This window comes from Elgaria multicarinata, chromosome 5 (genome assembly GCF_023053635.1).
Source record: "Elgaria multicarinata webbii isolate HBS135686 ecotype San Diego chromosome 5, rElgMul1.1.pri, whole genome shotgun sequence".
NCBI classification, from domain to species: domain Eukaryota; kingdom Metazoa; phylum Chordata; class Lepidosauria; order Squamata; family Anguidae; genus Elgaria; species Elgaria multicarinata.
This window is the reverse complement of record NC_086175.1, coordinates 49884083-49911076: the sequence shown is the minus strand read 5'-3', so window position 1 is coordinate 49911076 and position 26994 is coordinate 49884083. Positions and strand designations below refer to the sequence as shown.

The following is a 26994-nucleotide window of genomic DNA, read 5'->3' as shown; positions in this document are numbered from 1 at the left end:
CTTCTGTATTTCTACTCAGAAGTAACATGAGCAACCTCTCTACTCAGAAGTACTGAAGGACAAGCCTCAGAAATAAGTAGAATTGAACTATTCAACAGTTTCCTCTCCAGACCTTGTCTCTTCTCCCCTACAGGGAAAGGCTTTTATCTCCAGTTGATTGCAGTGGGATATTTTGCTAGCCATTGGTAAAGTTCTTGTAAAGAATGGCAAAGTTCTTTTTCACTACTGGTTTGAAAAATAACCCACTGTGTCTTTGAAATGGATTTAGATTACTCATTGCATCGAAGTCCTAATGCCAGACTTCCTCCAGCATTTTGTTAAGTTGGGTGTGCGGCAGACTTACACAGTGTAAGTACCTTGGACTGATGACTACTCACAGGACAGTTCAATATATTCATTGTCAGCTTTCTCCAACTTGGTGTCCTCCAGATGTTTTGGATGTCCACTCCCTTCAGGCCCAGCCTTCATAGCCAATGGGCAGGAATTTTGGGAGCTGTAGTCCAAATATCTGAAGAGTACCAGGTCAGGGAAGGCAGCTTATAATCATTGCTTCTTTTGCAACTTCTTTGTGGGAATGATTCCATCACACACATTTTATTCCCTCCTCTCTTTCCTTAGCTAACCAGTCAGAATATTGCAGGCAGGTGGCAGTATTCACCTTTCACCCTTCCTTTTCCTTCCTGAAACATGTGGGGTTGTTTTTGCTTAGGCTTCACAGATGCCAGCAGAAATCTAAGATTATAGCATAATAGAAGGTGGGGAGTGAATTGAAGGAGTAGGCAGAAGGTCAGGATCTACCTGTAGATTTCTGGGTGATTTTCAGTAAATCAACAAGAGTCCCAATTATCCATAGCAACCACCAAAAGCCAATTAATTACCCACCTAGATTAGGCTGCTGAAATGAAGCAAGCTTGGGGGAAAATAGTATATTTTTGTGTGAGTGTCCTGGTACTGAAAACAAGGTCCTGGACTCACCATCTGTATTGTTGGACTTGATTCTAGACTTGGACTGAAATGTGAAACCAAACCAAAACTGGATAATATGAGGCTTTGTATTAGCACATAAACGGAACTGTTCAAACCATTATATATTACATAATTCATCATAATATTTTTTTCTCTTGTCAGTTTTGCTTACGGGCTGTGAGAAAACATAAGCATGGATCTATTAAACTGATTTTCCTTTGGGAATAATGTAGCAGAACAGTATTAGGTCAGTAATTTGTGCTGACAGTTTCAAAGGACAGATATTAATTAGAACAAAGAACACATCTGTTTTAAGCAGTGATGTTTAGGTAGCAATTTCTGTTTCATGTTCAGCAGCAAATATGATTGCAATTTTATTAAGACTGATTTAAAGTAGTCATATAATCTCCTGGACACTAATTTAACAGATCTGTGGTTGGCTTCTTAAACACAGTTAACCTTGAACAACTCAATAATGAACATAAATGACGTAAGTACTTCAATATTTTGAATAATTGGGGCTGCAGTCACACACTAACTAGGGAGTAAGCTCCATTGAGCTCAGTGGGACTCCTGAGAATACATGCAAAAGTGGGACTTACTTCTGAGTATACATGCAAAAGATTGTGCTGTATGTTGGTTCCCAAGAATTTGGATTTTTGTGTTTTGAGTGTCACAGGACTATGGAGTAAATAGAAACAGGTGGCAATATAGAATGTAGAAGCAGGACCTGTAGAGTGTGATATGTACAGTTAAAGTGAGGCAGCCAAGGATGACCCGTTGCTTACTGAAGAGCAACAGCCAACCTTGGGGTTTAATATAGGAGGAAGTGTGCTTCCTTTTGAATCATCTGGCTTAAAGTGCCCTGCCAGTTGGCTCAAAGGTTCCTTAATTTACTGTCTTCTCCGCAACCAGCTGTCTGGTCACTCTCTATGCTAAGGAGCTGGTTGGTGTCTAAATCTCATGGATCCTGGTTGATGATGTACAGCACCTGACTATCAGAGAGACATGAGAAGCAATATTTCACCAAGCACCTTTGTATATTTCTGTTCTTCCTAACTAAGTCTACAACAGTTCATCACAGTGGATTGCCCAATCACATGGTCAAAACATCTATATTGTAAAGGCAGAATAATTTATCCACATCTTAGTCAAGCATAGATTCTTTTTACTGTTTCCCATTGGCTCAATCATTTTCATTTTTGCACAACATTTGCTTGGCTTAACTCTTCTCCCTAAGCTTGAGTCACAGTGTATTGCCCATTATACAATATATATTATTGGTTAATGATCCTAGATATAAACAGCAGTTGGAGTATATGCTCAATGAAAGGATAATGAAAGGTCTATTTTATATAACATTTTATATAACACCATGCATACAAATAGATACTAAAGACAAAGTTTGGAATACATATGAATTTGAGGCAAATACTTCTGTTAGGGGCCAGGCATCTTAGCCTTTTCTTTCCATTTAGTAAATGCACAAGTTTTTCTAAAATATTAAGGTAAGCAGGTGGAATTCGTAGACCCTTGACTATTCTTTCACACCAAGTGTTGTATATAGCAGTGAACATTGCACTGAAAGATGGAATAAAGGGGTGCTTACTATACTAGCCTGTAAAATATGAGATTTTGGACAGGTCTTCGTTCATTGCAGCAAAAGCATTGTGATAACCCCTGCTGTGTGTCTGGCCACCCGCTCTCCTCTGAGATGCCAGAGGAAATTATTGATTCTGTTTTTCTTCATGTTGGGCATCTTAGGTCTTCATTTTCTAAATCACTGTATCGGTGCGGAAATGAGCTGAACAAGTTGACATTTGAGGCAGACAATATGCAGGTATCTAAAATTCAGTATCCGTAATTAATATTTTAAAATATTTGAGTGATATGGCTGCAGTATTTTCAACACGAACTTCTGGGTAGTGTATCATGGATCTTCCCATCTTCTGGATCAATTGTATTATGCTACAGTTGAATTTATAAGGCAGGGGTTGGCAAAAGGTAGATCTCCAAATGATTCGGACTTCAACTCCCAGAAGGCCCTGCCAGCATGGCTAGTGTCAGGAATGCTGGGAGTTGAAATCCCAGACATAACAACTGAAAGGGTGAATTAGTTGCAGTTATCTGCTTTATGGTGTACTCCTCAGTGCTGAACAAGTTATCCAGTTTCACTTCAACAGCTGCACAAAATGGACAATGTTGCCTGATGCCATTTGTCCAACTCCTGTGCTGCAGAGTGTCCACTCATCTTCCTTCACTTATGTTCTAATTGTACCAGACACCTGTCTTATATAGAATTTCACAACCACAATAGGGGTTAGAGGGAGATGCTGAAACCCTGCATACTGGTCGTTTGTTCCACCCATCATGCTAATTTCTGAAGTGCCAGAAGCACTGCTGCTAATAACTTCTAAAAAGCAAGCTAAAAAAGGCATCAGGTGCTTCATGCCTCAATTCATATATTAATGCAGTGTGATTTCAGCTGCCCCATGAAAATGTTTGACAGATTAATGGCCTCATTAGTAAGCAGCAAGTATGTGATCTACCAGTATTAAACACAGGGCTGTCCAGGTACCTAGACAGAGACGCTGGATCCCTTAAATTGGAAGAAGTAGGTAGAGCAATTTGTCCTTTCCCCCCCTTCCCCTTTTCAGATGGGAAAATAAATTGTAAAGTAATCTGTGTGCTTTGAATATTTTCAGAAACCCCAAAGTCACTCGCCGTAGTGAGTGCCCCTCCTCTCACTGGGGAATGTGATGTGCCCCTGAATTTAGGAGTGGGGAGGAGAGTGCAGGTTTGTTCCTTAACTCCCATGGTGCCTTGGAAGCATTCTAGTGCTTCAAAAGCTCAGGGTGACTTGGATTGAACCCCCACTTTCTTCATGAGCTTGGTACAGATGGGTGAGACCAGGAGTGATACTTGGTGATGTCGCACTGTTCTTTGGAGGTGCATTGAGTGTTATCAGAAAATACCCTGATGTCCCTCAATTTGGGCGAGGACATGGTTATAGTGTTCACAAATTTTGACTGGTTAGTAAGCTAGCCAAACTGTATGGGGCCCTCAGTATTTCTCATATCCGCTGTAAGAACATAAGAGCCATGCTGGATCAGACCAAGGTCCATCTAGTGCAGCATTCTGTTCACACAGTGGCCAACCAGCTGTTCACTATGAACCTGTAAGCAGGACACGAGTGCAACAGCACCCTACCACCCATGTTCCCCAGCAACTGGTGTACAGATTGATTGATTGATTGATTGATTGATTGCAATTTTTATACCGCCCAATAGCCGAAGCTCCCTGGGCGGTTCACAAAAATTAAAACCATTTAAAGTATAAAACTAGCAGTATAAAGAACATAATATATAATACAATATAAAAACACAACCAAGATAAAATACAGTGCAGAAATATAAATTTAAAACAGCAAACTTAAAATTGAATTTATAGACTTAAAATGCTAAGAGAATAAAAAAGCTTACTGTCTCTGATACTGGAGGTAGCACATAGCTATTAGGACTAGTAGCCATTGATAACATAGGAAGGGCCATGCTGCACCAGACTGAGGGTCCATCTAGTCCACACTCTGCTCACAGTGGCTAAACAGCTGTCGACTGGGGACCCACAAGCAGGACACTGTGCAACAACAACCTCCTGCTCATGTTCCTCAGCAACTGATGTATATAGGCTTACTGCCTCTGGTCCTGGAGGTAGCACAAAGCCTTCTCCAGGAATTTTTCTAACCCCCTTTTAATGCTATCCAAATTGGTGGTCATCGCTACATCTTGTGGTAGCGAATTCCATAGCTTATGTGCTGTGTACTTCCTTTTATCTGTCCTAAATCTCCCACTAACCAGTTTCATGGGATTATCACAGGTTATCTATTAAAATGGCATATACTCCTTGTGGAGAGGAGTCCAACCTATGTTAAAACAGACCATACCCTGAGACTTTAGCTCTAGTTCTGCCTATAGTACTGCATAATATAACTCTTAATTTTGGTCAAGTCTTTGTCTACAGCCTAAATTGCTACAGTCTCCACATACACATATAGTGCTGTTTTGTGTGACCCATTTCCAAAGGGAGGGAGTGTGAGGCTACCCTCCACCCGCAGATATATTCAGATATTGCTTTAAATAAGGTAGGTTGTGTTTATTCACAGAAACACTGATTTCACATCATTGATCAGACCTATGCTTTCTCATTTTGTGTTTATCTGCTGCCTTTATCAGGTGCTCATTAATGAGTGAAGAACCAAAAGGTTGGGACAGTGGCCAAGAAGCAATGGAGAATAAAAGTTTGGAAACTTCCCCATCAGACCTAAAGCTAGTGGCCCACCCAAGAGCAAAGAGTAAAGTGTGGAAGTATTTTGGCTTTGATACCAATGCGGAAGGATGTATATTACAATGGAAGAAAATCTACTGCCGCATTTGCATGGCACAGATTGCCTATTCAGGAAATACATCCAACCTCTCTTACCACCTTGAAAAGAATCATCCAGATGAATTCTGTGAATTTGTGAAAAGTAACACTGAGCAAATGAGAGAGGCTTTTGCAACTGCATTTTCGAAACTGAAGCCAGAATCATCTCAGCAGGTTGTTCAGGACACATTAATTATGAAGGCAAGTCACAGTTATGAGAATAAAAAACATCAAGAGCTGACATCGGCTGTGATTAGCTTAATATGCGAGGGCTTATATCCTCCTTCTATTGTAGATGAGCCCACCTTCAAGAATCTCTTAAGAACAGCTGACCCAAGATATGAACTTCCTTGCAGAAAGTATTTCTGCACAAAAGCAATTCCTGAAAAATACATTGCTGTTAGGGACATTGTGTTAAAAGAATTGACTGATATCCCATGGTGTGGCATATCCGCTGATATGTGGAAAAGTGAAAACCAGAATAGATCCTATGTAACACTGTCAGTTCATTTTCTCAGTAATGGCTCTTCCAACTGCCTGGCTGTTAATTCTCGGTGTTTAAAAACATTTGAAGTGCCAGAGGAAAATACTGCAGAGACTATTACACGAGTCCTTTATGAGATATTCATTGAATGGGGAATCAATACAAAAGTTTTTGGTGCTACAACAGATTATGGAAAAGACATAGCGAAAGCTTGCTCTCTTCTGGACATTCCAGTACAAATGCCTTGCTTGGGGCAAACTTTTAATGTGGGTATACAACAAGCTTTTCAGTTGCCTAAATTGTGTGGTGTCCTGTCTAGGTGTCGGAAGCTGGTGGAATATTTTCAGCAGTCTGCGGTAGCCATGTACATGTTGAGTGAGAAGCAAAAGCAGCAGAATACTTCGCACTGCATGCTTGTGAGCGATCGGGTTTCCTGGTGGGGAAGCACACTTGCCATGTTGCAGCGTCTTAAAGAGCAGCAGTTTGTAATTGCCGCAGTCCTCGTGGAGGACAGCAATAATCACCATCTGATGTTGGAAGGCAGTGAATGGAATACAATTGAAGGCCTGGTGGACTTGCTCCAGCCATTCAAGCAGGTTGCTGAGATGATGTCTGCTTCCAAGTATCCAACAATAAGTATGGTGAAACCTCTCCTTCACATGCTGCTGAATACAACATTAAATATTAAGGAAAATGATTTGAAAGAAATCAGTATGGCAAAGGAAGTGATAGCCAAACAATTATCTACAACATACCAGCATATACCTGAAATAGACATGTTTCTCAATGTTGCAACTTTCTTGGATCCACGATACAAGAAACTACCCTTCCTCTCAACATTTGAGAGACAGCAGGTTGAAAACAGAGTAGTAGAGGAAGCAAAAAGTCTCCTAGAGAAGCTAAAAGAGAACACACTGAGGCCTGAAGAACAGTTTTTTGCAGTGTCTGAAGAGCCACCCATGAAAAAAATGGCAATTGCCTCCACCCCTCCTCCTACCAGTGCCATCAATAACATGCTTGCAGAAATCTTTTGCCAAACAGGGGGTGTTGAAGACCAAGAGGAGTGGCATGCTCAGATTATAGAGGAATTGAGCAATTTCAAGTCACAAAAAGTCCTTGGGCTAAATGAAGATCCGCTCAAGTGGTGGTCTGACAGGCTAGCTTTATTTCCTGTTTTACCAAAGGTACTTCAGAAATACTGGTGCATTGTGGCCACGAGGGTCTTCCCTGAACGTCTCTTTGGTTCTTCTGCCAACATTGTTAATGCCAAGAGAAATCGGTTAGCCCCAGCTCACGTAGATGAACAGATTTTTTTGTATGAGAACACTCGCAATGGGTCAGAAGCCGAGCCCGAAGAAGAGGATGAAGGAGAATGGGGCTTGGAACAGGAGCATGTAATTAATTTAAATGACACAGCAAATGTAAATAGCAATTTCTTCAATATGCGGGACAGTGGCTTCATATAGAATGAACACTTAATGGTATATTTTCAGAGAAAGGATGTCTGTCTTACTACAAAAAATAATAATTTCTTATAACAAGAATGCTGCAAATAGTGAATGGTGGTGACATAGCCTTGTTTTATATATATGTATAATATACGTGTATGTGTGGTGCTGTCTTAGATCATGAATGTGAGTTGTGACTCTAAAATGCTGAAATGGCCATGAGAATTGTAAGGTTTTACATGTAAGTAAAAGTAACTTCTAATCAGTTGCTCAGCATCTCATCTGCTATAGAGAATACGTGAATCAAACCCCTGAATGGTGAAGCTTAATAGTCACTCACAAAGCCTGTTTGATGTAGGGTTTTATTGTTTTAAAACCTTTGATCCCCCCCATTTATTTAAACATTTATAGCTTTTTACAAGTCAGATCATCATCAGAGATTATTATATAAAGGACCTAATTTGAATGGGCTGCCTCACATGTTACTTTTTACAACATATTAATTTCTGTATTTATAAAAGCATGTGGCTTATAATGTGTCAGTAGCAGTGTTGGCATCTTTTATTTCTTTTTTTGCCTTGATAGATATACAAGACTCCTGATGCATGTTCCAGAGCAGGGCTTCACCACATGACTTTGACAGAGAAGGCAACTTAAAGAGACTCTTAGGATTTGCTATACCAGCAAATAAATACCTAAATTGAATTGGTGGGTTAGTGCTAAGACTGCCACAGTATAACATTACAAAACATGAATTTGTGCATTTGTAAACAGATATTATTCAGCCATCACAAGTAAAATACTCCAGTATCCACTGAAGTGCAAATATGCAGGACTGAGAGAAGATTTGATTCTTTACCTCACTTTCCCCCCAAGTCAATTAGCATACTGAGTTGCCAAACTTAATATTGGTCACAATTCAATACAGAATTCAACATGCTTGGACTAAGTGGTTTCAGTGGGCTTAAGAATGTGTATTTCTTTGCTGCACAGTAATATACCCCTTAATAGACAATATAGACTATATACTTCATGAAATGATAGGCTTCTATTTTGGACTTTTTCTTCTTTTTTTATGAACGCTTTATTCTAGAGATGAAGCAAGTTTTAATTCTGTTAAGCTATTTGAATTCAGACTTGGAGCAATGGGTATTACCTCCCGACCCCACTAGAAATGCCAGAAACACCATATTAAACACCCTCTTCAGTAATTCTTCCAACTGAAATTCTAGAAAGATTTTCCAAATATTTTGGTGTTTCATGTTCAGCTTTAACAGTAGCTCCCTCCATGCCTATGTACTGCCTGATTCAGACATAATGCTGTATCATGTTTAGCCTCATCAGAATGATCCACAATAAGCCTTGGTTCATGAAATCCTCCATCCATAACAGGAAGCGTTCTAAAGCTTCACACTTTTAGTTTTGAATAAATCAGTTTCACTATGTCTGAACTGAGGAAGCAGTAGTTTGTTTTATTTATTTATTTACATAACCCAATAGCCAAAGCTATTATTATTTATTAAATTTATATACCGCCCCATAGCCGAAACTATTCTGACTGTGGCTAGTGGTTTCAGATTCTGTTTTTGTTTTCTAACTCTAGTTCAAGTGAACCACAGTTTGCCGAGTTCAGATGTAATATGACACTGGTTTATTCAAAGCAGAGAGTGGAAGCTTTCAATCTTTTCTCAGCTGTGAAGGAGAGGGATGGAGGAATGCAAAAAGGCTCACTATGGCTCATTTCCATAAACATAGGTTAATGTTATGTCTAAATTAAGTCTTGTTCTTTTTCACTATTAGTGAGGTGATAGTTGCTTCGCATGTCTTACAAAGCATTCCATTAAAAATCAATTTAAATCCTATGGTTTATTTGCGGGATGCTAGTATGTCTGTAATGCAGATGGATGCTTCATAATCTTAATTTTGTATGTTTTTAATTTCTTTAAGTTGTATTTTATTTTATTGTTCATCAAGTTGGAAATGGTTTGAATGCTCACTTTTGCTGAATAGAATCAATCTTAAGTGCTGATTTAATGTGACAATGACATTATCCACAGGCATTTCTTTTGTGGCATGTGTTAGCAACACTGTGCTGTATGATGTGAATCCATTCCTGATTCTTGGTTCTATGGTTAATTAATTTTTTCTTGATAAACAGTTGCACAAATTTGTACTAGTTCTTATTGTGCTAGGCTATTTGGGTAAGATGGAATTTATAGGTTTCTGTGCCAGTTCAGTATCACAAAATTTGTTGGGACTCCAGCACAATAGATTAAATTTATTCACATGAGATCACAAGAGTTTGCATTTCAGTTATTTGTAGAGGAAGCCTTCTGAGATACTTTGAAAAAGTATGCTTGTTTTGAAGTTCCAATATACGGTGTTCCTCTGCTAGACATTCAGGCCATGGTTGCTTCAGTTGAACACATTGAGAACATACTTTACCACCAATTCTCACTTTATTAGGCAGAGACATATGTTTCTATTTTTGTGAACCGCCCAGAGAGCTCCGGCTATTGGGCGGTATAGAAATGTAATTAATAAATATATAAATAAATAAATTTTTAGAGAGTTCCCATGAACCATTGATTTTTAAGGCTCAATGGCCACTATAGACTACATACTAGTGTTTTCCAGAGCCCGTTTTTGCCAAAAGACTGCATAGAAAGGGCAGAGGAGCTCTATATGCGCGCGCGCGCACACACACACATATCCAGTTACCTCACTGACATATACACTCATGCACATATATATCGGCTTACCTCACTTTGTATATGAAGTAAGTTTGGTCAATACAGAAATAAGGCATTCACCTTAAAGCACCCTATCAAAACACCCTTTTCTCTTTGTCTTTGCTCATATGGGCACAGAGGCAGTGAAAACTTCCTTATGCAACAACCATATACAGCTCAAATCAGTAGAACTGATTTCTGGCTGTCTGCTGAATATGCAGTCATAGTGTAGATATTTTTAAATATGCCTGGTGAGGCTCATTATGGAGCATGGTTTCTATAACATAAGCAAAAGCAATACGTTGAAACTGTATCTAACCTGTACTAAGCTTACCTTTTTGTGATCCTCGGTGGAATCTTAAGTAGCTAAAGGCACTAAGGAAGTGCATGATGAAATAGTGGTATTGATCTGGTCTGAAACTTAAATTCCTGCAACCATGCAACCTCCAGCTGAAACTCAAGCACAAATTACAGGTTATGCTATTGTAGTGGAATAAATATCGAATGCAACCAAAGGATCAACTTCTCTGTATTGCAACAATACAGTTGTCTTCAACAACTAAAATAAGATTAAATATCTTTGGCGATGCCATTTCCATATCTTGTATTCTGGCCCAGGCATTGAAACTGGTCAGACCTTGTGTCTGAATGCAGATGTTTGCCTTTCACAACAGTTCAATGTCCTTTGCAGATGGCACTAGGTCTCATTGAAAGATAGGAAATGCATACACTGACTACTGGTCCATATAGTCTACACTGTCTTCACTAAAGAAGTGCTGTCAGTCAAAATCCAGGCTTGCTGTCCGAGACAGATGGTGGAACCTGAGACCTTCTACATACAAATCAAGTGCATTCCTTCTGAACTTTGGCTCTTCAAAAATTGTATTTCCAAAGTTGTAAATTGTCAACTGACTTATTTCTACTTCCAGAGGTAGTTTTGTCTTGTCTTCCTTGCTTTTTTCTTCTCATCTCCTTTTCAGCTTTCTCACAACCACTCTCTTTTCAAAGTTCCTTTTTCTTTCTGCGTTCCCATTTGTTCAGGCAACAATTCAATTTCATTGCCCAGAATGGACTTTGCCAGTAGCATTTAATCCTATTTGGTTGTGCTGTAAATCTTAGAAGGGGCATAAGGTAATCTAATAATACAAACTGAAACTAGAGTATTGTAGTGACCATATAGCTAAAATGGGTATGAACACATGCTGATGGAATATATCTGGAAAATTAATATAAGCAGTAAGACTACTCTATCCCCCTTATATCTTCTAGCTACAAGAATAATTTTGAAAAAAATAAATGTACATAAAGGAATCTAAAAGAGCATTAGATTACCTTAAAGCATATATGAATATGGAGTTGATCAATGAATTGTAGTTCAAACCTACTATAGAACTCATCATTTACCACTTTGACCAAACTTTGAGTTGTATCTAATTACCCCCCGCCCCCATTATAGAATTGTATCAGTCAACATAAAGGGGAGAAGTGTGATTTCTCCTCTCACCGGCACACCCATGTGCCCTTAAAATTTGTTGGGGAATGTTAGGAGACCCTCTGGAGCAGGTTTTTGGAGGAGAGGAGGGGGAAATCCTGTTGCACAGATGGAAGGTCATTTGTATGATTTCATCCACTACTGTTGTAGAACCATTCTATATTTCTGTCAAGCTTTTGTGAAAGTAAGCTCTTTGGACACAAATAGAAGATGCACATGAGCAGTGTTATCTGGATTGTACCACTCCATTGAAATAACAGACTGTCTCTAGTTCTGATAATTGAAAACCTTGTATCACCTTCATGTTCTTACTGAAATTTCCTGTGTTAAAAACATTTTATCCTGGATAAGTTCCACTTGGTGCCATTGCAATGCATTTCTGGGTTTCAAAAGTTTTGCTATCCAAATTACAATTGTTGATGGTTGAAATGCCATGTTTCAGTGATCTAAAACCCACTGAATATCTTAACTGTTGTGTGTGATTATTTAATGTTTTATGCTTGGACTGTTTAATAAACTGGCACAAGTTGTGTTCATAACTTAAATGTTGAAAAAAACCCAGTATGTTCTTCAAGTTCACTGATTCTATAAAGTACACTGGAATACACATATATCTATTGAACAATTTCATCTTCAAATACATACATTTACACCTAGGGCCTTACTAGACCTGCCGGCTTACGCCGGCACGGAGGTGGGGCCGAGGCGCGCTAACGTTAGCGCGCCTCCCCCAGGCTACCACCCGTCGGACGCGCAGGGATGTTGCGTCCCTGCGGCGTCCGCCATTTTTTTTTTTTAAAGGGGCCGGGTGCGGCCTGAAGACATCGGACTGGTTGTTTTGGTTATTTTTACCGGGGGGGGGGGGGCGAAGGATGGCAGGGTGGGTGGCACGGGGGAGGGCGGGTGAGATCGTGCCGCGCGCCGCCCGATCTCACCCGCTCTACTGGAAAATAGTCTCTTGTTGGGTAGAATGCAGTTGAATGTGATCCAGCAAGGTGATTGTAATTAGTGGTTGCCAGCAGAACTCCCTAGGAAGTAGGTGAATACTCCACCTATCAACCTGAGCACTGGCTAGGAAGCCTCTGTCTGACATGAGAAACTAAACTACCAGAAGTACATGGAACACAGTTTACTGCTGTTTTCTTTTTCTCAGTCAGCTGGGACCTGGGAGAAAACTGAGAAGAAAAGGAGACTTTTAGATCCAGTCAACTAGAAAAACAACAACACAAAGAGAACAATTGTTTTCTGCACTTCTTCTTCCCCTTGCGCTCAAACAAGCAGCACATCACTGACCACTGAGTTTTGGAAGCATTCCCATTTCAACCCTACCACCATTGCATACCTGAAGAAACACTAGTTACTGATAGGATCAATGGCATAATCCACCCCCCCCCCAACTTCTAAGATATATGGTCATTTAAAAAGAACTTGACAGTTTGTTAAGCCTCACTATTAAAAGTAACTAGATTCAGTGCCTGAATAGAAACAGAGGTAGCATTCTATATTAACCAAAATACTGTGCATTCAAGAGTGGCCATAACATCTTAATATCTAGAACTCCTGTATTTAATGAAAGGCTTCAAAAGGTTGGCCTGGAACCAGCGTTTAAACTAATATGACTTACTATGGTGAAGTTCATATTCTGTTCTGGTATCTGCTCTTTATTACTAGGTCCAGTGCTGGTGAGTCAGATGCATTCCCTGAATTCTTGTTCAATGACCGTTAGAACAAATTCCAGTAATACTTGGCTAAATGTCTGTGCCTTGGGTATTTGGTGTGTAATTTCTATATGGTGTTAATATGCGCTACAGAAATGTGGATCCAAAAGCCAGCTATCAAGTTTCTGTAGAATTCTTTGCCAAAGCCCTCCTGTTGGCTTACACAAGAGGTGCAGAATGGGGTGGGACCAAAATACAACCCCACCCCCAGCATATTTTAGCTTAAAGCTCTTACTGCCATTACAGCCTTAGGAAAAACATGTCAACCTTTTAGAATTGTGTATGTGTGTACATGCAAAATTTGGGAAACTACCTAACAATCGGTGATTGGGGTAAAGGGGGGCAGGTGCAGAGAGTATGGTCATCTGGGGAACTCCAGAGGGCTGGATTTGGCCCCCAGGTTTGAGGTTCTGCACCGTTGTCTTACACAAAGGAAAAGCTAAAAAAATACGCTGACCCTATTTTGACGACAAGCTAAACCACGGTGGTTAAGCATTTTGAGCTAAACTTTATGACTTAGCATGACGTGCGATCTGTGACTTCGTGTGAACTGTTCCTAACCATGGTGGCTACATAAGCACGTTTTAAACATGCTCACTAACCGGGCTTGTTCTGACAACACACTAAACCATGGTTAGGCCGTTAACCCTTTTGCAGCAAATGGATAGTTAGCATGTTTACATTGTGGTTATGTAGCCACCATAGTTAGGAATGGTTCACATGACACACTTAACTCATGGTTTACACGATATGCTAAGCCATAATGTTTAGTTCAAAATGCTTAATCACCATAGCTTAGTGTGTCATCTGAACAGGGTCAGTATTTGCTGCAAAAGGGGAGTTGCCTAACCATGGCTTAGCATGTTGTCTGAAAAGGCCTGGTATATCTCTTAACTTTACTGTTTTTTAGGTAGAGGCAGTTGGTGGTGTGACGGGAGCAAATAATTTTTTTTTTGCCTGCAAGATCAAATGAAGATAAAGCCTTTTTATTGATTGATTTGATTTGTGTCCCACTCTTCTACCAAGAAAAATGTTACTCAAGGCAGAGTGCCACTGGGCCATCTGCTATGGTGAAAATAGCACAAGCTGGAGTGAGTGGACCATCAACTGTGGTAAAAGTTCATGAGAGTTAACACAAACCTAAAGTCATTTGTACCTTGGTACCACTGTGGATAATCTATATCAAGCATAACAATGCTAAGTTACATCTTATAAAATGTAGTTATTTCTAGCCTACAGTAGGCTTCTGTAGAAGGACCTGAACTCACAGTCTTGAATAATTAAATTGGAATTCATTCCAGTGAGCTTAGCATCTGCCTGGTTCATAAGGCTATGACGTAGTTATATGAGCAGCACAGAACACTCCTTAGTTGAAAGAGCCCATTGAACATGATAAGAGCTGTGGCAATTGCCTTGGTAGGTTGAATTTGCCCTGTGCTTCTACATTGTTTAGTCCTAATCTAGAGAATATTGTTCCATTAAATGGATTTGGAATTAGCTGGCAGCAAATATGAAAATTTCCACCCTCATGTAAGCTACTTGCTATTCCTGTTCTAATAAGATGGAAATTATTCTGTAGCTGCTACTTATGAACCAGTTACGTTTGTACACTGCCGCATGTTTGCATTCCTGCACAGCTCCTTCAGAAATTTTGGGCCTAGAGTTATTGTTCTCAGATGTTTCAGAAGTTGATTACTTTAAAAATGATTTACTCCTCCTCCATCACCACCACCAAACACAACAAAGTATACTTTATTATTGGGATACAAAATTGTAATGATTATGTAAATAGCAGCTCGTTTGTTTGCTTCCTAATGTCTTATAAGGATTACGTTCCAATTTTATGTGCACCTCCCCTCCGCTTTTTTTTTGCTATAAACCCATTGAATATAATTAGACTTCTCAGTAAGCATGCAGAGGGTTGTGCAGGACATCTTTTAAGTTCTCAGAAATGTATGTGTGATTAGACTAATAAGTTATGCTGTGTTTTTAATTAAGATTTTGTTTTTAACCTATATGTTATCACTGAGTACCGTTTTGGTGGGCAGGTGGGACATTAATTAAATAATAGAAACACTTCAACACCATACTGCACACGTGGGAACTAAGCCCTTACTGGCTGCTGTTTCTAAGGAAAAATGGATTTCGAGTAGAAAAGCAGCAATGGGTAGGGGGTAGGGATGCTTAACACAATATCTTTGCCCAGTAATAATAGCACATCTAAAACTTTATCTGTTCATGCCATAATCCATGCCAGAGTTCCACTCCTGTCCCCAAGTGCTGCTGTTTGGGATCCTTGTATCAAGGTGACTACTACTTATGAGAGTCAGTGTGGTGAAGTGGCTAAAGTGTCGGACTGGGAGTCAGGAGATCCGGTTCTAGTCCCCACTTGGACATGGAAGCTCACTGGGTGACTTTGGGCCAGTCACAGACTCTAAGCCCAACCTATCTCACAGGGTTGTTGTTAGGATAAAATAGAGAGGAGAGAGGAGGAGGATTATGTATGCCGCCTAGGGTTCTTTGGAGGAAAATAATAATAATAATAATAATAATAATAATAATAATAATAATAATAATATAACAAAGTTACTTAATCAGGGCAATTCAAATAGTAAACACTTCTCTCATTCTGCTCCTTTTGTCTCCATTAGGTTTATTAATGATAAGGTAAAACAGTGAGCAGTATCCAATGCTACCCATGCACCAGTGGGACCACTGCTAGCACAACAGGAAGCTAGTGGTTCCTAATGCAACTGGAAACAACCTGAATTGCTTGATTACAGAACAGGGCCGGTCAGTAGAGCTCAGACCTATCCCGTTCTGTAAACAAGTGTTTCGGCTCATTTCCAAGGTTGATTTAGGAAGCAATTAGCTTCCTGTTCTGCTAGCAGTAGGTCCTCCTGGCACAACAGAATGAGTGCAGCGGCAGTATTGGATATTGCCCATAATGATCAAATCCAAGTCAAGATTGGTGAACTGTCATAGCCAGCAAAACTATCGTGGAGCCACATACTTCTTCCCCTCCCCTAAAGTAAATAGTAATTGCATATTGAGCCAAGCCTGTCATTCAGCGGAACCCTGCTTCAATTAAACCAAAGGGAGAGTTTTGAAAGAGGGCAAATCATGAATGACCATGAGGTGTTTAACTTGTTATTTAAAAGCAAAAAACAAAGCAAAAACAAGAATATTAAATGTTCTTCCATAGCCCCACCAAAAGATGAAGCTCCCATGCCAGTAAGATAATTGTGTCTGTGAGAAACAGCTGCTGTCTCCAGTTTGCCAAGGTTCTGTTTGCCTGGAATGATCAGTTTGCAGGTGAATTGCCAGGTGGCAGTTGTGCAGACTGGAGAAAAGGTTTTGTTGGGTTGATTATTTTATTTTATTATCCTATAAAGCCCTAAACAACTTAGGACCAGGATATCAAGCAGACTGCCTTCCCTCATATACACCCAGACGACATTTGTGATCGTCAGAGGAGGTCCTGCTTGTCATTCCAAGACGAACAGAGTGTTGTCACAAAGAACCTCGATGGCGGGCCTTCTCTGTAGCAGCAGCCACCCTCTGGAAGACCCTTCCTTGTGCGGTTCGGCAGGCGGAAAATGTAACATCCTTCAAATGCTTCCTGAAAACATATCTTTTTACACAAGCTTTCCCTGGACTATAACTTATTCTGGTTTTATATGCCATCTTAAAAGTTTTAAATCTTGATTTTTGTATATTATCATTTTAATTCTAATAAATATTTCATTTCCATACTGCCCAATAACCAAAGCTCCCTGGATGGTGCAGCCTCACTATGCGTACACATGAACTAGCAGATTCTGTACCTTTTAATTTTCAAATCCAACCGAACTTATTGACAAAGGCTTAAATTGTGTGAAAAGGGGAAAATATGTATTGATATTATTTCAAACAGAACCATCGATATCCATAATGCTTTAGAGTGTCACAAGCATTCACATTGTCAGTGCGGAAGGTGAGGGGAGAGAGATGTCCAGCTAGGGATAAGTGTGAGCAAATGCAATAACATATGAGCCTCCAGAATGCTTTAATTGCATGTGTAGACAGGGGTAGCAGGGCTTTGCCACTGTCGCTATTACTTAAGATTGTGTGACTTCATTGATCCAATCTCTGCTGTCCAACCTTTGAGTGTGGATGTTTTGAGAGAGGGAAGCCAACATGCATAGACTTCTCTGGGAACTGGAGCCCCAAGCACATAGGGTTCCAACTACCATGGAAGCCTATGCATGCAGGGATCTCCAGCTCAGATGTTCACCTCTGAAGTGTGGGTGCTGGAAGCAAGGCTAGGGCCAGGATGCACTCCCTTCATATGATTAGCTCACGAAGAAAGCTGTATTTAGGATGAATTATGGTACCTGAATGATAGTCAGATTTTTTTTTTCAAAATGAGAACATGGCGATCTGAATCTGTAGTTTCATTCTTTCCTAGGACCCTGCTTTACAAAAGTACTTTCCTGTGTGGAAAGTCATTTTCTTTGTGTTTTACTAGCACTAGCTAAATGAAGCGATATTTCTCTTCCTTGATAGAGGTCTAAGCTGGGGCTAACCTTGGTGTGTGTGTGTGTGTGTGGTTGGGGAATTGTAGGAGGCATGAGCTCATCATTTTGAAAGAGAATTAAATTAAAGCCCCAAGGATAGAGTAAAAGAGCTTCATAATGGGTCATTAAAAATGACGCTGTTGGGTAGGAACAATACTTGCAATGTGCCTTGTGGTGACCTTACAAGCATTGACCAGTGGATGCCGATGCTGTTAGCATAACGCCTTCTTACATAAGGTTTGTTTTTGCTGGGGCTGTCACAATTGGGTTAGTTGCTTAAGTGCTAAATAGTGATTTTTTTCCACAATAGAAGAGCTTCCTAGGGCAATATTGTCTGGATGATTCAATTATGGCTGTTCTGTTGGTGGTTGGTTGTATGAAAAGCTTACCTGTGTCTATTCTTCAGAAGATGCGCACACGGGTCTACAAGAAGAGAAAAACATACCAAAAATATTGGTTTCTTGCCATATATTTATATTTTTCATGGAGTAAGAGTATCATGGAGTAGCCTTTCTAAATAAATGGATAATACTGTGTTAACTATTTTTTAGTTTTTAAACTTATTTTAATTTTAACTAGGCCCTTGTCCTATGTATGAAGGGAAGATATACAGTAACTATTGTGAATAGGGATGTGTTTTTGTGAAGTGATGCTTCTCCTAAAGCATCGAGGAGTCTTGTCTAGAAAGATACATAGAAAGGAGCAAGCTACTTCAGCTATGGGAACTTGTAAATAGATTTCCTGAAACTGTGTGGTAATACTTTATCAGGAAATAATAGCACACAAGAATTTAGGCTAATACAAAGATGAATTAAAATGCACATATTCTACCATTCCACAAACATACTCTGACTTACCTGTTCATTTCCAAATGTGTCTTCAATATTGCCTTAAGCAATTGCTGTTTCAGAGAAAAATTTGATAATCTCAAAGGCAATCATGCACATTGGTGCGTCTGCTTGTGGCATGCAGTGACCAGGATGGCATGAATGGCTGGGAGGAGGTGTTGTGCAGATGGACCTAACTTGCAGAGGAAGATTGGCACTGATGTCCTTTTGACCAGATTCCTTCACTTTTTTTTTGGTATTACTAGGACTGTAAGGAGGTAAGACTAAAAGTAGAATTTAACTTGGTCTTGGAGTATGCAAACCCAAATGGTAGACAACCAACAGGTGATGGTTTTGTCAGTGTTGGAGCAGGGTCTTTTAAGTGTATTCAGGGAGCTGCTTTGAGGAGAGTCTCTTTTGTGTTTTGTTCGTTTATTCTTCTCCCGATATGTCGAAAGTGCTGGGAGCCCCATGGCACCGCCTTGTTCCTCTGATCCTTTGTGCTGTCGTCCAACGCAACCCATTTTATCCATTGTTTCAGGGTAGAAGAGGCTGCTCTCATTTGACATTACAAAGATACCTTCCAGCTGTTTTCCCTTGCCTTGTTTCATCCGTTTTCAAAGGCTATATTGCTTTATGTTGTCTGCACCTGCTTATTCAGTGAGATGAGGGTTTTTTTTCTCCAGGAGTTCAGTACAATTCACAATTTTAAAGCAAGTGGTCTTGCTAATAAAATGTGTGTCAGTTGGAATCTTTGGAGTTTTTAAAATTGGATTTGTATTTTATTTATTGATGGATTCATATAAAACATCTAAAAATATTTGTAGTGGAGATATTAAGGCCTAGAAAAATACCAGAAAATATCGTGGGGGGAACATGTTCATTTCAGGTTGCTTCAGTAGCGCTAAATACCCATTGCGCAAGCAGTGGCGGCCACTTGCAGAATGCAATTCGCAGGGTGGAAAAGAATTCATTGGGGCAGAAGTGTCTTGTTGGATTCTGCTCATGGTTTAGCAAGAACTTGAACTTGTTTTAAAACCAGGTTGAACATGTAAAACCAGTTCAAGTTCTGGCCAGTACATGTTGTGTCTTCTTTATATTTTGGATAAGACCAATTATTTTGATCCATTTCAGTTTTGCTTCAGGATTTGTTTTGGTACAGAAACTGCCTTGGTCACCCTGATAGATGACCTCTTTCTGGGAAGGGACAGGAGAAGTTAAATCTTTGGGATCACCCAGCAGCTTTCAATACTGTGATGCTGAACTATCCTTCTGAGTCCCTTTCTCTAAAGCTACAAATACCTTTTATCAGGATGATCGCATTCATAGCCCTCTTTGGATAAAACATGCCTTTCCCGGGTTTCCAAATCCACAAAACATGAAGCTTTATGATGTATCAAGTCTGCCAGAGATAACTAAAGCCATCTCTCTTAATTAATACGTTTCTAGTTTTATCTCCCAGCCCAAGTAAAGAGGTGAGAAGGATTGGTGAAACTCATTAGTGAACTAAGTTGGGCAGCTACTCTTGTCCTCCATCCCCAGCAGGACCTAATAAATGAGGGAAATGGTTCTTTATTCTTTTGTTACTTCGGTCTTCAGTCACTTGCTCTTGTCATCCCCAGTACATCTCAAGACGAAATCTCCATGTGGATATTTAACCTCAAAGAGATTAGCATAGTTTAGTAAGTTTTGTTTTAGTTTGTTTTTTTCTCAAATACAGTTTATTTATTTATTTATTTATTATATTGTTATACCACCCAATAGCTAAAGCTCTTTGGGCAGTTCACATGATTTTCTTACTTGTCTGTTATTATATTGCTTTAATAAACATCTTTTAGGTCTGGAGTGTGGATTTCTGACCAAATCTGAGAGAGGCTTTTCTCTCCTCACCTGCCTACTACTTGTTTCACTATCAGGGCTCTTCAGTTTATGCCTGTAAGTAGTAGTGGGAAGCAGGCTACCTGCCTGCCTGTTGTCAGAAGGTTCTAGCAGGCAATCCCCTTCCCATCCCAGGCAGACAATGCTCATGGCTCTTGAGTCATCTTTCCTAGGGTCATAGGATATGGCAAAGGGTGGTGGCAGACGACTGATTTGGTAGAACCATGTGCACCTGACCTACCCTTCCATGCAGTTGTGGCATGAAGAAATCTTCATAGATACCATTAGCCACATGGTATATTTCTGAATAGGCTCTCCATGTTAGAAACAAGGTATTTTCAGCAGATTTGCTCTTTTTTGGAAGGCTGATTCTGGAAATTCATGCTGGGAAACTAGTACTTGGCTTTGTGGCGTTTATTCTTTGAGACCCCATAGGGTTCTATCTTGACCCTCATGATTTTCAGTGTTTACATGGAACCACTAGAAGTCATCTGGGCATTTGGAATCATATGCTAAATAAGTTAATGGTATTCTACTTTCTTTTCACATCTTGAATATACTGTGTTGAAAAGTGCTGAATATGTTCCTTAAATAGGTAATAGGCTGGATGTGGGCCAATAACTGAAATTCAGTTCTGACAAGGTTCTGTGGGTAAGTGGTTCATCTTGTTGAGAAGATGATGTTCAATCTGTTTTGGATGAGATTGGGCTCCCCTTAAAGGGTCAGGTTTGCAAGGGTGCTCCTATATCTAGATTTTTCACTTGAGGCCTAAGTGGCCTCTGCGACTCAGAATGTCTTTCAGCAGCTAAGCTGGGGTGTCAGCTGCAGCCTTCTAGAAATGGGATAGCCTGGCTATAGTCAACCATACTCTGGAAAGCTTCTGGTATTGGCTATTGGCATGTGTCTGAAGACTGACCAGAAACTGCAGTTAGATCAAAATTACTAAAGCCACCAGGCTACTAATGGACCAGTCATTGAGAACATGACTGGTCCATTGCCATTATTTAATTTTGTTGGCTCCCAGTCCATTTCCAAGCACAATTAAAAATGCTTATGGTTATCTTTGAATCCTTACATGATTTGGAATCTGATTTTATTATGATTTTAGCCCTATGTAAGCTTTTCTGGAAACATGGTTGAAAGGCAAGTGTATACATCTGCCAAATTAGATAAATTAAATATTTGATGACACTGGTTTTACACTGGAAGAGGAAGTTGCATGGTATAATACTATACAACCACAATTGCCATGTGAAGTGTGAAATGGCTTTCACTGAATGTTCTGTTATGATGAGTAATGTTATGTCTTAAGTTGTGGTAAAATAGATCTTAACCTGAATTACTTTTTTCTTTTCAGTTTTTCCTCCTCAAAATGGGAATGTTGCCATAGTAACTGGAGGCACTGAAGGTATTGGTTTACATACTGTGAAGCATTTGGCAAGACTTGGCATGCACGTTATAATAGGTACTGTTGTTACTGTGTTTATATAAATATTGATTAACAATGTTTTTTTCTTCCACTTTATTACATTAGTTATAATTGTATCCTTCCTTCTTCCAAGAGCTCTGAGCAGTTTTTTAAGCCTTATAATATCCCTCAGAAGTAGGTTAGGGTACTCAATAGTATTAAAATAAACAAAGCCCTCTGAGGAGAGACTGAAAGAACTGGGCATATTTAGCCTTGAGAAGAGAAGATTGAGGGGAGACATGATAGCACTCTTCAAATACTTGAAAGGTTGTCACCCAGAGGAGGGCCAGGATCTCTTCTCGATCATCCCAGAGTGCAGGACACGGAATAATGGGCACAAGATACAGGAAGCCAAATTCCATCTGGACATCAGGAAAAGTTTCCTGATTGTTAAGAGCAGTATGACAATGGAACGAATTACCTAGGGAGGTTGTGGGCTCTCCCACACTAGAGGCAATCAAGAGGCAGCTGGACAACCATCTGTCAGGTATGCTTTAAGGTGGATTCCTGCACTGAGCAGGGGGTTGGACTCAATGGCCTTATGGGTCCCTTCCAACTCTACTATTCTATGATTCTGTGATTCTTGGGGAAGAAAAAAAATGCTCAGTATGTAGAGTGTTTATTGTCCACTGTTAAAGATACAGTTGGCTGGAACAGACTTGAGTTTCCTTGTTAAAACAAACTACAGCTTGTGTTTGCTAAGTACTTTTGGAACTGATGATAAAACTAATTGACATTGTTGTAGAAGGATATATTGGAGGACACATGGGACCAGCTGATTCAGTATTTGAGTGTGTGTGTATAATTTCCGGGAAAATTACTGGACTACTTAGAATTCTTTTTTGCCACTCCATTTTTCTCTCATTACTTATTAAAATACCTCCAGGTAATTACATATTGAAATTTGTCTCCCCATCCAACCTTTCAAGCTTTGCACAACACTTTCTCTCCCAAGCTTTGCACATCACTTGCTCTGTTGAAATCGTCCAATATTCTTTCCTCTCTTTGTGCTCTGATAGAACTACTTTGCTGACATGCTCTATATTGTGACTTCTATAGCCTGGATGATTTCTTTTCAGTGTGGAGCAACCTCCCATAACTATCTTCAGAGCTGTCCTGGTCTTGGTGATGCACGTAGGCTTGATTAATGTGTTACCTTGATGACCTGGCATGGTATGCTAAAACCTACCCTGTTCCATCTGTTCCATGGCAGGCTTAATGTATGCAGTATGGTTCAACTTGCTTGCATGATTAGTTTCCACATCAGTACCATGCCCTTCTTAGCAGCTGCAGGCATAGAAACTAAAGATAATATTGGGCATTTTGAGTAGGCAGTTAGAGATGGCATCTTTCTGGTCTTTGGGTTCGTTGGAAGTTCTCTATGTGTAACAAAAAATGAAAAGCATAAATTGAATATTTGTCACTATTTTGAATTAAACTTTGAGCTCAGTCCAGATAATAAGAATTCTAAAATACTAATTGAAACATCATTTGTTTGCATCTTGTATTCTTTTTGGTTTTTAAAATATGTCTGTGTTTTTAAAGAAATGCCTGGCCTGGTTTCATGTCTGTTTTGGTTAGTTTGTCAGTAGTCATAAAATTTTCAGTCCCAGTGATTCAGGTAAACAAAATTTCTCTTCATTTCCTTCTAGGTAATATTAAGCTTGGCAGGCTGAATCATCCGATAGACAATGCATTGCTTTACATGTCTTCTTAATGTTTTGATATAACTTTCCCTGCTGTGCCTGCACTTCAGGAGATAAAATGTTTTTTTTATTATTATCTTTCCCCAGTTATATATACCACAGTAAGACTAGAAAGGAAGATGTGGCATTTAATCTGCATCTGATGACCTTATGTGATTATGATCAAATATCCTTGTCAAAGCTCTTGCTACAAATAATTACACACACATATTCTCTCTGTTACTGAAATAGTAGAACTAATATTATTGAGAATTTTCCACCTTAGTCCTTAGCACTTTACTAGACCACAATTTTTTATCAGTTAACCAAATACAATTGTTTATGCTCTACCAAAGGAGGTTGCTTAAAGAAACAAGCATACTAAAGCCATGATTAGACCGCTAACCCTTTTGCAGCAAATGATTAGTGAACATGTTTAAACCATGGTTATATAGACACCATGGTTAGGAATGGTTCACATGACATGCTAAGTCATGGTTCACACATCATGCTAAGCCATATTGGATAGCTCAAAATGCTTAACCACCATGGCTTAGTGTATTGTCTGAACAGGGTGAGTGAGGTTGTGGGATTTTGATAATGAACTGCTCACTTAGTTAAAAGTCCTGGAAGGTATGTTGAGAAAAAGGGAAACTTTTGATTGGGTTTTGTTGATTGTGGTGCACATGCTGTTTTGATTATGTGGTGCAAAAACTGTTTTGTACAACAGGTTCAAAGAATTGAGAATGCACTTTTTTGTGGAAATGTCAGACTTAATATTTATTTATTTAAAAATATTTCTTGGCTGCCTTTCAGGGCAGAAGCCCTCACAAGGCAGTTTACAACAATGAAATACATAAAAGGATTTAAAATATTAAAAGCAATACAAAACATAAAACACATTAAAAACAATAAAAGCCAATAGTAAAAATAAGCAAGAACAATGATGGCTATAGCAGTAAGTAGTAGTAGTAGTAGTAGTTTATTGTTATAAACCCAGGTTAGAGCAGCAACAACAGTAGAGTAAAATGTTTTCAAGGCTTTCTTAAAAACCTGCAAGGAGCATGGCAGACCTCTGATAGGAGTTTGTTCCAAAAGTGTGGGGCCGCTACGGAGAAGCCTCTCTCCCGTAATTGCTCTCAGGGGTGGGAAAATGGGAAGGTCTTCTCTTTCTGATCTTAATGTGCAGGCAGGCTGATATGGGTGAAGGCAGTCCTTCAAATAGCTAGGTCCCAAACCATTTAGGACTTTAAAAGTCAAAACCAATACTTTGAATTGGGATCAGAAACACACATGGTAACCAGTGCAGCTAGCACAGTATAGGCATTATGTAATAAGGTTCTCTGCTGCCAAATATGTTTTTTGCCTTCTGGTTGCTTTGAGAACATCCATTTGATTATTTACTTTGTCATCTTAGGGCTACTTATATAGTCCTTGAATCTGATTACTGATTGCTGCTGAAAAGAACCATATGTTCAGAGCAATCGCTTTTTCCTGAAACAAAAATGGTATTTCTGTACATCTTTTATGATTGTATCCGATGTTAATCTAACTTAAGTCCATTTATTTCAATGGGTCTACTCTAAGTGTGATCTTCTTCCACATTCTTATTGGTGGGGACATTGCTTAGTATAGTGAGCTTTTTTAAAAAAATGTTTGGGCCATGACTAAAAAGCAGAGTTGCAACTAATACAGTATGCTTAAGGAAATTTTGGACTTGTATTTTTTGAACAGCATCCTCCCCCACCACATGCCACATGACAAAGTAATTTTTTTAAGGCAGATTATGCATGGGAAGGGATGTGTGCTCTTGTTCAAAGGGGGAAAAAGTAAAAGATCTCAGTGGGGAAACCCAAATCCTTGGGTCTACTTAATGTAGCTCTTACATTCCTATCCTGAGTTTTAAAGAATCAGGCAGAAATGCATGTTCTGGCCTTAACCCACGTTGGCTACATGTGTATCCAGGCAGCAAAACTCACATTCATTCCATGCTTTCATTTAAATTTTCAACTTTATTAATAACAGAACTTGAACAGTAAGCAGCTAATAAATGCAGAGGAACAAATACTTAACTGTTGAAGGAACCATCCAAATTGTTTGGATGGCTTTAAAAGAGGGTTGAATAAATTCCTGGAGGAGAAGGCTATATCAATGCCTACTAGTTCTGATGATTTTCTCCTACCTCCAGTATCAGAGGCAGTAAGCCTTTATACACCAGTTGCTGGGGGATATAGGCAGTAGGGTACTGTTGCACCTGTGTCCTGCTGTAGGTTCCTGGTTGACAGCTGGTTGGCCACTGTGTGAACAAAGTGCTGGACTAGATGGACCATTGGTCTGATCCAGTATGGCTCTTCATATGTTCTTACTTTCTTGAGGATGAATGGAATTTAAAGCAGCATGAAATAAAAGAAATGACGTCGATGAGGTGAAAAGACAAAGCAAAGCCAGGTTTTCAAGTCTGTAACTCAGGATAGCAGCCTGTCAGAGCAAAGGAGGCTTGCATCTACTGAGGAAAAACTGGTCCAAGCAGGATTAGAAGTTGTTCTTGGGAACAACCAATCAGCACATGATACCAGATGGTAATACCTGATCAGTTTCTATCAGAGGAAAACTAAAGCTGTTCTAAATGCAAAGATTAGGGGGGCAATATACACAATGCCCAGTTGGAATACAGAATTGTACATTGTTCTAATTTGTTTATTATAGGCTTCCAGAGCAACTCCAAGCATCTACTGTGCTGGCCCAGTTCAAATCTCTTCATCGTGGTCAAGGGGTCAAAAGCAGGCCATAGATTTGTGTATTTTTTCCCCTTTTTCTCTAATGTGAAATCTTCTCTGTTGGTCTGTGTTTACCTTTACCAAGATGGAATACAAGTGTTGATAGTTAATCTAAGTTCCTTCATTGAAGCTTGGTCTGTTTCTGATTAGGTCTGGCTCAGCTTATTAGTGGTATTGTAGCATATTCTTGTTTGTGACTGAATATGGTGTTTTATACCGAAACGTTTCATATTTCAAAATCTATATGTATATGTTTCTTTTCAAAATTAAAGGTATAAAATTTGAAATGTTAGATTTTTTTAAAAAAAAAATCTATAGAAATGTATTGATGTACAACTAGTGGTCATTTGTTTAGTTGTTGGAGTGCTGTAACATGTGCATCACATTGCCTGCTTATTGGTTTACCATGGTTTGTGGTGTAAGGAAACTGAGGGAAGAAGTCCCACAGGAGGAGGGAGGAAAGGGCCCTCCTGAGCACATGGCTCATTCCTGAGCTCTTTGCCATCGTTCAGAGATGAGTAGCTTCTGCTGTAGAGTA

General features: G+C 39.5%; 1 protein-coding gene and 1 long non-coding RNA gene across 2 annotated transcripts in view; one reads left to right on the top strand and one right to left on the bottom strand.

Moving 5' to 3' along the window:
* LOC134398813 (uncharacterized) overlaps nucleotides 1-26994 on the bottom strand; it is a 265472-nt gene that overhangs the window by 141698 nt on the left and 96780 nt on the right. The gene's annotated exons all lie outside the window — the stretch shown is intronic.
* LOC134398812 (E3 SUMO-protein ligase ZBED1-like) overlaps nucleotides 1-26994 on the top strand; it is a 126273-nt gene that overhangs the window by 3608 nt on the left and 95671 nt on the right. The window contains exons 2-3 of the mRNA XM_063126346.1: nucleotides 5199-7202; nucleotides 21882-21991. Of these exons, the coding sequence (XP_062982416.1) occupies nucleotides 5209-7202; nucleotides 21882-21991 (2104 nt within the window). The 5' untranslated portion in view covers nucleotides 5199-5208. The remainder of the gene's footprint in view (nucleotides 1-5198; nucleotides 7203-21881; nucleotides 21992-26994) is intronic.